The 12,957-nt window shown below is 41.2% G+C and overlaps 1 protein-coding gene across 6 annotated transcripts in view; it reads right to left on the reverse strand.

Moving 5' to 3' along the window:
• Window positions 1-12,957, reverse strand: part of unm_hu7910 (un-named hu7910) — a 426,260-nt gene that overhangs the window by 290,623 nt on the left and 122,680 nt on the right. For all 6 annotated transcript variants that reach the window (XM_085993023.1, XM_085993021.1, XM_085993025.1 and 3 more), the window contains 4 exons: window positions 6,673-6,717; window positions 5,536-5,595; window positions 4,400-4,444; window positions 1,713-1,757 (listed from right to left, as the gene is read on the reverse strand). In XM_085993023.1, coding sequence (XP_085849149.1) covers window positions 1,713-1,757; window positions 4,400-4,444; window positions 5,536-5,595; window positions 6,673-6,717 — 195 coding nt within the window. The remainder of the gene's footprint in view (window positions 1-1,712; window positions 1,758-4,399; window positions 4,445-5,535; window positions 5,596-6,672; window positions 6,718-12,957) is intronic.

Below are 12,957 nucleotides of genomic sequence, written 5' to 3' on the forward strand. Positions count from 1 at the left end.
AATTGAAACCTGAACACAATCAAACAAATCTGGTTTACCCAAGCCACTATTTATCTGGGAACCTTGCAGTGAGAGTTCTTCGGTTTGTCGATTATGTTCCAACTCAATGCTTTTTCTATTTTCTTGGAGGAAACTATTAAAATAGTTGAGTTACACTGATAAAATTAATGTTGTTCTTATTTATTCACAGGATGTGGACGTCATCGGCAAGGCCAGCATTTACTGTCCATCCCTAATTGCCCTCGAGAAGGTGGCGGTGAGCCGCCGTCTTGGATACAACTGAGTGGCTTGCCAAGCCATTTCAGAGGGCAGTTAAGAGTCAACCACATTGCTGTGGGTCTCGAGTCACATAAGCCAGACCGAGTAAGATCACCATTATGGATACTAGCTTTTTATTCCAGATTTATTTAGTTGAATTTAAATTCCCCAGCTGCCGTGGTGAGATTTGAACTCATGTCTCTGGATCATTAGTCCAGGCCTCTGGATTACTAATCCAGTGACAAACACTATGGGGGGGAATTTTCCCAGTCCTGGGGAGGCAGGTATGGAGGCGGGACTGCCGGGAAAATGGCAGAGACTGGGAGCGGGTACCGCCCCTGCACCCAACCCACCTCCGTGCCATCTTCCCGGGAGTCGGGTTCCCGAGTCGCGCAGGGACCCGTCTCAAGGCGGGAAGGGGATTAGAGCCAATTAACTACCTGTTAACAGGCAGTTTTGAGGCTTTTTCCCCATTTTACGCCTGCAATTGCAGGCTTCCCGACGGCTGCGAACCTCGCCAGGATCAGCGAGGCGAGCAGTGGGTCTGCAGGGGTGAGAGGGTTCGAAATGTCAGCTGTAGAGGTGAGTAATGGGTGCAAGTGTGGACAAGCAAGTATGAGGTGTGAGTGTAAAGTGTTGGAAAAAGTTTCCTTACCTTTGCTACTTTCTGCAGGCTTCAATCTTTGCGGGTCCGGAGTTGCCAATGGCAGAGATGACAGAATGGCTGCTGCATTCTCAGATGCAGCAGCCATCTGCTTTCTGCTGAGGAGAGGTCTTGGTGAACCTGTGTGCAAGGGCTCACCTTAGAACAGAACTGGTCAGTGTTTGACAGCTTCTCAAAGCTGTCAAACGCTGACAATTCATCTGTCAAAATTTTTTCGACAGATGAAGCGCCATACACCGACGTCGTCTGTCACCGGCTTTCCCTTAATTGGCCGGTAAGCCCGCAGGGCTGGCTTAACAAGGCCAATCAAGGGAAAATAGCATGGGTTGGTCAGACGTCGATGGCGGCGGGACTGAAACCCGGAAACCAGAAGTCTCGCCTCCAGCACATCACCATTGAGAAAATCCATGCTACTGTACCTGGACTGACCTGAATTATTTTCATCTTGTGGTTTTACCAATGATGAGAAGTGATGTGGTACAATGAAGTGATGATAAATTAAATAATGTAGCCCAAAATTACAAAAATGGGGGGGGGGGGGAAATTCAAATGATAGAAAACTATAGATATTATACTTGGTGTTTGTAGCAAAGCTTTTGCAATTAGCTTAGATTTTTAAAAACATTTTTTTACTCACTACCCTACCCACTGAAGAAGTTAACTAGAGTCAAATATTTTAAAATTGAGGGGCCATGCAGTTTATTTTCTGTAGAATTATGAAATGTCTTATGATGTTTCCTTTTGGTGCTCATAGATAATACAAAGTGCAAAACATGGAAAATGCAAATACCTGATGGCATTTCCTTTCGCTTAGCTTCTGATAGTGAAACCGTCTCTATGAAAAGCAAGTAACAAAAGAAAAACAGTGTTAATAAATTCTAATAGCTCAGGAGTCAATTAGTTTTAAAGTTAACATTTCAAAATATGTCCTTTTACTGGTACAATTAATTTAAAAGAAAAACAAGGTGGTGTGCTGGATGTTATGGTAGATTAGCATGCTATTTATCACCTCCAGCAATAAGGTTCAAAACCCATCCAGATTGTTGGAATAAAAGCCCTCTCTCTGCAGAGTCCAAATATCCCAGGAGATCTGAGCAATTTCATGTGGCATACAGTCTAAACAACAGAAAATATTTTATAATTCAGCAAAAATTGGCAAACTGATGGGTTCCAAGGATGGCTGATGTTGGGCTGCTGCTCTAAAGTTTGAATTAAAGGACATTATTGGGCAGAGCAGAGGGAGCTTCATCTGAAACTGATCATGTTATACCAGAGTTGAAGTCAGGTGAGCAAAAGTGTGCTACACCAGTTTGATGTCGACACTGGACTAAAGTGGAAATGTCCCAATCCCCAGCACTGATATCTCTCACCATGTTAACTACCAATATAAACTTAAAAGGATCCACAACTGACCATTTTAGATATTGTTTGCTTGAACTGTGTAGGTCAGGAACAAGGCAGCTGTAGTGTAAAAATAGCTATTTGTTCAGATGCTTACAGATGGCGGAGGATCAGAGAATTGTTACAAAACATGTAGATTAGTTGTTTTCAAAAGTTGGAACGTGCTAATTGATTTCGCACCCTTGGTGTCATATTTGACCCAGAGATGAGCTTCCGACCACATATCGGCTCCATCTTCAAGACCATCTACCTCCGCAACATTGCCCGACTCCACCCCACCTCAGCTCATCTGCTGCTGAAACCCTCAACCGTGCCTTTGTTACCTCTAGACTTGACTATTCCAACGCTTTCCTGGCCGGTCTCCCATCTTCCACCTACATAAACTTCAGCTCATCCAAAACTCTGCTGCCCGTTTCTTAACTCGCACCAAGTCCCACTTATCGATCACCTCTGTGCTCGTTGACCTACATTGGCTCCCAGTCCGGCAATGCCTCAATTTTTAAAATTCTCATCCTCGTTTTCAATTCTCTCCATGGCCTCATCTCTCCCTATCTTTGTAACCTCCTCCAGTCCGACAACCCTCCGAGATATCTGTGCTCCTCCAATTCTGGGCTCTTGTGCATCCCTGATTTTAATCGCTCCACCGCTGGCGGCTGTGCCTTCAAGCTCTGGAATTTCCTCTCTAAACTTCTCCGTGCACTACCAATGTTTCCTCTCTTTTTTTCCCCCCCATGCACGGTCCCTTTAAGTGGCTGCACAGCCCATTGAAATTTTCGTGCATGCGCGGTTTCTTCCACTTAAATGCCGGTGAGTGGCCAGCGCGGGACCTCCAGTCCACTGCGCGGTTGCGCAGCTTAGCGGTAACATTGCTCTCTACCTTGGTCTCCTCCTTTAAGACGCTCCTTAAAAAGCTACCCCTGATCAAGCTTTTGGCCATCTGTCCTAATATCTCCATGTGGCTCGGTGTCAAATTTTGTCTGATAACACTCCTTGGAATGTTTTACTACGTTAAAGGCGTTATATAAATGCAAGTTTTTATGTAGAATAGATTTTATATTTTCCAGCCTTAGCTTTACGCCAACAAATAAGTGTTGTTCCATCCTGCTTCAAAACAGCACAAGTGTTGATTGAAATTTTCAAATTCGCTTTTTTATGAAAGACTACAACTCCCATTCAGTGCAGTTGTGTTATTATGCTGAGAAACACTAGTGAATTTTTCAGAATATTACATTAGAAATAAAAGTTAAATGTAACTGCAACATGCTTCCAGATTTTAAAACAATGATCCAATATATGGGATGCTACATACAGATTTTAAAGGCACAGAAAGCAGCATGGTGGCAAAGCATGAAGGAGTTCCATTCACTCTGTCATGTACAGGTTCAAAATAGAATCACTTGAATTCCCCGCCGATTGAGTTTCTTATCTCACTCATGTTTTGCTGAGAACACACTGAGCAGGAACCTTACATGTCTTCTATTTTATCTTTCCTTGATATGAAGAGAAATTACCCCAGTCCATTCTGAAGCATCTTCTGGCATCTAGTTATAGTGCTTGGCAGCTAGTAAGCAGCTTATCCTCTTGAGTGGGAAAGGTGCAGACATAGCAGAACCACCATAGAGAAACAGAAGAGGCAGAATAAGAAGTTAAAGAACCAATGCACAGCACTATAGAGCAGTGGGCTCTTGTGTGCGATACCTCATACTGCTGCATTCCCTATTTCAACTGTGTCACTGTAGAAAAATAACCTGAGAGGTTTGATAATCCGTCCCAAAAAACAGGGCATGGAAAAAAACTCTAAAAAAAGTGTAAGAGGACTTTAGAGTTCTACCTCCCAAGTCACTGTGCCTCCAATTTGTACTCTCTTGTAAGGATGTAATGAAGGAGATAGCCTCCATTTGTCACTAAAGCACAAGATCAGAGTTACCAAGGGGGTAAACTATGGATAACAATGTACTTCCTGCTAATCCACTGCACATTGCACCGCAGCATAACATGCTCAGTCACCATACCACCTGATAAATGTTTCATAAATTTAAGAATAAGTTTTATGTAGCGGACAATGTTTAGACATACCATCAGATATATCCTCTTGTAAACCAGCTGCTCCAACCTCCTCTTCTGTAATATTAAAAAAAAAAGCTGGTCACGCCGATAGAAAGCCAAGCCATAAATAATTCTCTACACTCAGCCTTTGCCTGCTTAAAAAAAACTCAAATTTCAGTTGGTTGAAATTAACCAACATTATAAAATATGACCCAGAGCCCTGAGAAATTAGTGGAAAAATAAGCTTATAGGGTAGGAAAAAAGCAGAGCAGAATAACCATGTCATAACACAAGAGGACAGAATAGTTCAGGCAATAGACTATTCCACAATTAATTTTCATTATGATTGTGCAGAAAGCACAAAGCTGACTTTAAGGAAATTTCTACCCTTTTTGGATTCCACGAGTAAAGTACCATCATACATTTTTGTCCCTTTCTCCACGTAGCCGCCATTTCATCAGTAAATCATCTGTCAGCTAAACATCACAAGATCCCAGTGATACAGAATATAAAATGGTTTTAACATGGAAAACAAGAGTTGCAAAGAAGAAATACTCCCACTAACTAAACAACTACTTGTAAAAAGAAAGGTTTTTGCTAGCACAGCTCAGCACCCCCTCCCACAAGGTTCAATATTTTGTGCCAGGTAGAAGCGTTGATCTCCACTCAACTAATGTCAGTGTGCAGCTGATCTAAAAGTACAGTTATCAGCATTGAATGTGGAATAAAAGATATTAATCAGAGAGAGCAATCCCTATCAAAGTACCAGGCAGTATCTTGAGAAAAGGGCCAGATTTACCCAACTGCAGTTCATAACCACACACCAATGAAACAAAATGCAATGCACTTAGGAAATAATAATTTGTAAGACCATCTAAGACATTGAAGAGTGTTACTCTTTATTTGTAAGGGTTTTTTATATTGGTCTTTAATTCGGATTTTAGGGACCCAACATCCATGAGCCAGCTCCTGACATTTATGCTATTAAATTGGTTTTCTGTAGACCTGCAGACCCAATCTGGGAACCTAAATTTAACAGAACAAATGTCAAAGCTGGCTCCTGACACCTGGATTCTGAACTAAGAAGCCCAACATAAAAGTGGCTTTAGAAAAAAATCGACAGAATAAAAGCTGGTGAAATTGTAGTAATTAGGTTCCTGACTAACCTGTTACTTCCAGATGGTCAGACTCTGAGGGTTCACTCACTTCTGCATAATTCGCATATTCTGTAGTGACAAAAAAACAAAGAAAGCATTCACTCATTTTAAAGAGGCTCTGCAATTTCAATCCTGGGGCTGGGATCACCCTGCCTGCACATTGACATTTAAATTAATGTAAATGACAAACTTTAAACAGAGGTGGAAAAAAACCCAAGTGGTGCAGGACACCAGTCAGATAGCTCAGTGGCATTGTGCCACAGTGTGGTACGATGCAGGTCTGCACCCAGGATCACCGACATTTCATCTCTCACTATATATAGTGATTACACCTGTTTTATAATTATTTCAAAACAAAAAATAATTTGAGTACATACATGAGGTAGCACTATAACTCAGAATGAATAAGATGTTTAAATTGAAATGATCATGGATTTTTTTTTTTTTTAAATAAATTGTGTACATTTGATTCTCTCCTTCTCAACTTTTTTAAATCAAAAGCATCATCTATGGCACTGCTCTGCTATTCTGCCAATCTATTCCACCACAAAAAGATAAGAAATGCTATGATCATTTTGGCTGACTTCCTGTCTCCTTGCCTGTCCTCTTCCTCAATCAGAAGGAAAGGTGGGTAGGCGAGTTAAAATGGTCAGCAATGCAAAACTCCCTACAGCTACAATCAATTTCACTTCACCATCAAATAACAGTCAGGCATTCTTGATCAGCCAGACAGTCTTTATGAATGGAATAGTCATCCTGTCAATTCTCTCTCAAAAGATTGGCTCCTCCAACATACATAACTAAGCAAAGCTATGAATGGCTGGGAAGCAAATAAAAATCTATACTTAATGCTCGCCACTAGATTGCATCAATTACTAATAAATTACCTCTCACTTTTCTCTTTGGGTAGCTGAAATTAAAAAAATGACCATAGCTTCAAAAGTAAAACATGAGTTTTATTGTATAAAGAATGCTGGGAGGCAAATATATCTTGTAACAACTTCAACTGCATCATCTTACATGGAGAATAAAGAATAGATACAACTAAACAGCCTTGGAGTAACACTTAAATAAAATGAAGATTTCCACAGAAGCCCCACAATAGAAATCACTGTTGAGTCTTAAATTTGAAATGAAAACCAATACCTTCTTCTGTTGGATGCTCTTCAGTACCCTCCAGAGTATCACCCTCTGTGAGGAAATGGAGTTACATTACTAAATATGTTGACTGGCATTTGACAAATGTTTGTGAATCGACGAAGAACCTAGTGCTTCAGCATCTAGATTTCAAACAGTGCAATCATGCATCGTTTTAACAGAAGAAATTACAGCTTCCTCTCTTGCTGAAGGAAAACCACCCACATCATTTTTGCAGTTCTAAGCTTTATGTGGCCTTATGACCTAAGAATCAGCATAAGATTTTCAAAGTGGTCACACATGTAGAGATTTAAGCCCCATTTACCCTGAAACAGTCATTTTGAATTACCACACAGAGGAGATTTATGTTTGTTACAGATAAAGTTTCAAGCAAAAGTAGTCGAGCAAAACATGTACTGTGGTTTAAGTACTCAACTTTACTATAACCATAGTAGACTGTTGCCTTTTTCACCTAAGCATCATTGCTCTTGGTCTGATACAAACAGGATTTGAAATTATAGCATTTCACCACATTGCTTGAAACAGAGATTAAGTGTTCACACAAGAACACACGTTAGCGATTGTAACATTTATTTCTGCCTGCACTTCATGCTTATGCAATTCTATCCATAAATAACTGAACAGGAAATAGTGCCATCTGAACCGCTAGATAAGCAGAACTGTCTTAGCATTAACCAAGCCAACATTTTGATAAACTGTATGTGCCTGTAGTATGATATGGATTTTCAAACCGAGACCCAGTGAGAAGATCCCAGAGGGTTGGACGGTCTTTAAATTTTTGTTGTCAGCAGATTTCTGCAATTGCGATTTGCTAGTACATATTTTTGTTGCAAATACAATTAAATATAAAATACACACCAAAATATTTCTGCAATAGCATTGTTTTCCTTTGAATAGCTGACTATGTCTTTCAAGAATTGCATGGGAATGTGCCAATATTTGCAGGAGATCTCCAGAGAAAATTTGAAAACCACTGAGGTAAAATAGCAATCAACACTTCACACCAGAGTAAATTAATTAGCAATTTCAACACAGAAACCAATTTTTTTTTTTTTTTTTTTTTTTTTTTTAAAATACAAACTTGCAGTTCATCATCAAAAACATACAACTTCACTTTCATCCTCCCAGTAAGTACACAATGGAAGGTTGGCTGTTTGACACACTACCCTTTCACTTCAGATCCAGGTTTAACACCAGTCCAGACAAAATGAAGTCTTCCCTCTCCGATTGCTACAATGGCCTGAAGGAGGTTACACAATCTCAATTCAGTCTTGAGGGGAGTGAGCCCATAGCACAAAACTGTCCTAAGGGTAGCTGGGGCAGGACTTGGAAAAGTTACCCTGTTGGAAGCCCCTCTGAGATTGGAGCTGAAGGACACTGCTGAAGAGAGTAGTATCTAGCAAGTTGCATGTGGTTCTTTTGTAGCTGAATCATGACTTTGAATGCTTTGGTTTGTTGTCCCGAACAACAAAGGACATGATCAGCCATAACAAAACACAGTTTTCTTTCCATTCTGACTTGGCTAATGTATATTTTTGAATTCATTGTACCATAGTAATATTAACTGAGGACTGCACATCCAGCATATATGTTTCAAAATACTGATGAAGCTAGGGATCTTAAACTTGGGCTTTACCTTCCTAAAAAACTTTTCTTTAAGAAATTAATTTATGCACTTTAATCAGGTTAAGTAGGGTTTTAACAAATATAAATTGTAACATTTATAGCTTAAATACAGGCTGTGATCTTCTGATTCCAGCAGGATTGCATAAACTGTTTGTAGAAAAGTAAACTCATGCAAAATGGTGCATTTGGTTTATTCCCATCAAAGCGGGGATGGTGAGGAGGGAGGGCAAGAGGCTAATAAAAACAACAAATGTTTATAATATTCAATTTAGTTATTGAATGCAGCATTCAGTAATGAGTTTGACATTGGGTTATGCTTTCTAGGTTGTGAACTTAAACACCAAGGTTCCCAATTTGCTGCCATGAACATCAGCAGTTGTGTTTTTCCTGCAAATCTTTCCATGACATTTCTGGCCTACCCTTTTTCTCTCTCTCCCTCTTTCACCTTAAAAAGCAAAATATGTCACATAAAATGTAAACTCAATACCAACCTGAAATTCTAAATCAATCATGAAAATGTAATGTCAACCTATAAATCTAAAGTGTGGAGATGCCGGAGTTGGACTGGGGTGGACAAATGTAAGAAATCACACAACACCAGGTTATAGTCCAACAGCTTTATTTGAAATCACAAGCTTTCGGAGCGCTGCTCCTTCTTCAGGTGAAGTGGAGAAATGCATAAAGACAATGCGATAAATGGCAGTTGGAAAGGTTACCTGTAAACATCTGACATGATTCTCTGACTATATAAGCTGTGTCTTTATGCATTTCTCCACTTCACCTGAAGAAGGAGCAGCGCTCCGAAAGCTTGTGATTTCAAATAAAGCTGTTGGACTATAACCTGGTGTTGTGTGATTTCTTATATAAATCTAAAGGGCAGACTAAAACCTTCAAAGGCGACAACCCAAAAATGGCCCCGATAATAGCACTCTGACATGAAAACAAGTAGTTATGCGCATTTGGTATCTTAAGCTGTAGGTATACACAACATTCATTCATTCATTTGAATTGGAGAAAAAAAAAGTGCATGAAAAACTAAGGCAAATACAAATGTTGAAGGCACAAAATCTGTGCTACATTTGTAGGGGTGTCTGGGGGCATGCTCTCCTCATGGAAAATTTTGAACTACTACCACTTCACTTTCACTGCCCTCTCCAATTAATTGCCATTCTTTTCATACCCACCTTTCCCTTGCCTGTTACTAATGGAGGGATTCAAGTCACTGCATACTTTAGTTAGGAGGCTCCTGTTCTCATAAGAATTCCTGCCTACAGTAAACAGCTGTTGAGATCCCTTCAATTATTAGCCTTTTTTTTGTAGGAGTGGCCCTGCGGGGTCAAATCCATACCGATTTTGGGCAGCCAATGCTGATTGGGCCCCCAAAACACTGACCGTCACACTGATAGTTGGCATGTATGCGAACATTATCTAGTCCAAGAAGCTCTTGTGAAATAAATGACATGTTCAATCTTCAGCTCAATAACTTTTACAGTTTCTTCAGATGTCTGAAGAGCACCCCTTGGTCAAAACGTTTTATTTTGCAGGATGGGGGAAAAGGAGAGTTAGGGAAAATGTTTGAAGAAATTGCACTAAGTGCAGCTAAAATAGGTTTTGCTGTTGGGGGAAAAAAAAAAATCAAAATCGATTTTTATGGCACTATCAGAATCTATCAGGAGTGAGATGGCAGCTTAATGCTGAAGTTGACATTGGAAACATTTTCAATCTGCTGTTGGATAAGAAAACTGTGAAACTGAATAGTATTTTTAAATCTGTTGATGGACAAAGAAATCTTGCATATCCCTAGGGAAAAAGGTTCAAGGCAAAGTGAAGACTAAATGGCTAAATAGGGATTGTGTAGACATTAACTTTAATATGAAAGGTTCAATTATCAGGATAGTGGGAACAAGCAACAGCTGAGGGTAATTAAAGCCAGTATTGGGATACTGAAAAGGCATTACATAAAAGGATAACAGAAGTTGCAGTAATGATGGCAAGGCTTTTTTCAGTTATATTGGAAGTCAGAATGCAATTAAAGACCATATTGGTCCTTTGAGAGCAGGTTAAGTGTGAGGAGAAAGATATGGTTGATGAGCTAAATAAATAATTTGCATCAATGTTCACTTCTGAAGACAATGACAATCTCAGAATTGCCTCAACAGAAGTAAGTGCAGAAATGGTTTTACTGAGAGCAACGTGCTTAATGCAGAGAGCTACAGAATCTTATCCGCATTACTCAGTGCTAAAGCAAATGGAGAAGGCAGGGTGTGAGCTACTGGTTCATATTGAGTTGAGGTCCAGCTTTGTTCCCATTGATTGGATTGAAGCTCATGTGGTCCCATTATTTAAGAAGAAATCAGAGCTCAGTAATTACAGGGCCATGACCTGGCATCAGTTGTTGGGAAGCTGCTGGAAAGCATTATATGGAATGTGATTTATGATCATTTGCAGATTTCAACTGTTTAGGGAATTCCAGGATGGCTTTAAGAAGCTCCGAGACAAGATGGCTCCTAGGGAGCTCCTCATTGCTACACCTCCATCCATGGGAATCTGCTACCATCCTTTGCCCTTTTTCTCCCAAATCTCCTCGGTTCCACTGTTTAAGTCCCCCATGCTCTATTAGTTGGTGCATTTTAGCCCTAACTGCAAGTCTCCGCTCCCTTAAGTCCAAGGGACGCAGACTTGAACAGGTATGGCAAACAATGGTTTAGCCATTCACCATCAGATCTGGCTGGACCACAAAGCACCATCAGGTCCTTCTCTCGTCTGCCAAAACTGCTCACTATTCCAGAATCATTCTGGAATGCAAAGATAAAGCCCGGGTTCTTTTCTCTACTGCAAACAGTCTTCCTAAACCCTTCTCCCCTGTCTCCTCCACCCTCACCTCAAACAGGTGTGAGGAGCTTTGTCTCTAAGATTGAGACCATCCAATCAGCTGCCTCTGCCACTTCCCTTCCTTCCCCATGCCCACCAGGCCAAACTTCCTCTAAGGCTCCCCTCTGCCCTAGCCCTGAATTCGCATCTTTCTCCAGTTTCTCTCCGATCTCCCCTCATGCCCTCTGAGCTCATCTTGTCCATGAGACCCACTTGCTGCTCCCTCGATCCGATTCCCACTAAACTGCTGAGCACCCAAGCTTCCATGTTTGAATCCCTCCAATCAGGTTTCCGCTCCGCCACAGTACCGAAACAGCTCTCATCAGTCACAAATGACATCCTATGTGACTGTGACAAAGGTAAACTATCCCTCCTCATCCTTCTCGACTTCTCTTGCAGCCTTTGACACAGCTGACCACTCTGGTGTCCCCCAACGATCTATCCTTGGCCCCCTCCTATTTCTCATCTACACACTGCCCCTTGGCGATATCATCCAAAAACACAGCGTCAGTTTCCACATGTACAACACCCAGCTCTACCCCTCCACTGTCTCTAAATTGTCAGACCGCTTGTCCGACATCCAGTACTAGATGAGCAGAAATTTCATCCAACTAAATACTGGGAAGACCGAAGCCATTATCTTCGGTCTCCGCCACAGACTCCATTCCCTAGCCACCAACTCCATCCCTCTCCCTAGCATCTGAGGCTGAACCATACTGTTCGCAGCCTTGGTGTCATATTTGACCCTGAAATGAGCTTCCAACCACATGTTACGGAGCAGGAAGTAGGCGGTCTTAATTATGGCGCCGTAATCAAGATCACCCATGTCCCTCTCCGTAACATCGCCCGACTCCACCCCTGCCTCAGCTCATCTGCTGCTGAAACCCTCACCATGCCTTTGTTACCTCTAGACTCGACTATTCCAAAGCACTCCTGGCCGGCCTCCTGTGTTCTATCCTCCATAAACTTGAGGTCATCCAAAACTCTGCTGCTCATGTCCAAACTCGCACCAAGTCCCATTCACCCATCACCCGTGCTTGCTGACCTACATTGGCTCCCAGTTAAGCAACGCCTCGATTTTAAAATTCTCATCCTCGTTTTCAAATCCCTTCATGGCCTCCTTATCTGTAACCTCCTCTAGCCCTACAACCACCCCCACCCCTCCCACAGGCCCGAAGCTCTGGAATTCCCTCCCTAAACCTCTCCGCCTCTTTACCTCTCTCCTCCTTTAAGACGCTCCTTAAAACTTACCTCTTTGACCAAGCTTTTGGCCATCTGCCCTAATTTCTCCTTATGTGGCTCGGTGTCAAATTTTGTTTTATAACGCTCCTGTGAAGCGCCTTGGGATGTTTTACTACGTTAAAGGCGCTATATAAATACAAGTTGTTGTTGCTTATGACCTGCCTCACTAACCTGACTAAATTCTTTGAAAAATTATTGATGAAAATAATCCTACTGATATTGTATACCTTGATTTCCAAAAAGCATTTAATAAAGTAACACACAGGTGGCTGTTGGAAAAAATGAAGTTATAGAGGATTATCAGACACCTATCATGTTGGATAGGTAGCTGGTTGAAATCACATTAAGCAGAGGGGTGTTGTAAATTAGAGTTGAACTGATGGGATTGGTCACAAGTCGAGTTTCACAGGACTTTAACAATGTTGTTCATTTTCATTCATGATTTAGGGCAGGGTGTAACTTGAACTATTCTTAAATTTGCTTATGACATGAAAAGCCATCGTGTCCGTGCCGGCCATCAAGCTCTGTCTATTC

The sequence above is a fragment of the Somniosus microcephalus genome, chromosome 7 (assembly GCF_052327205.1).
Source record: "Somniosus microcephalus isolate GS21.2 chromosome 7, FLI_Smic_1.0, whole genome shotgun sequence".
NCBI lineage: Eukaryota > Metazoa > Chordata > Chondrichthyes > Squaliformes > Somniosidae > Somniosus > Somniosus microcephalus.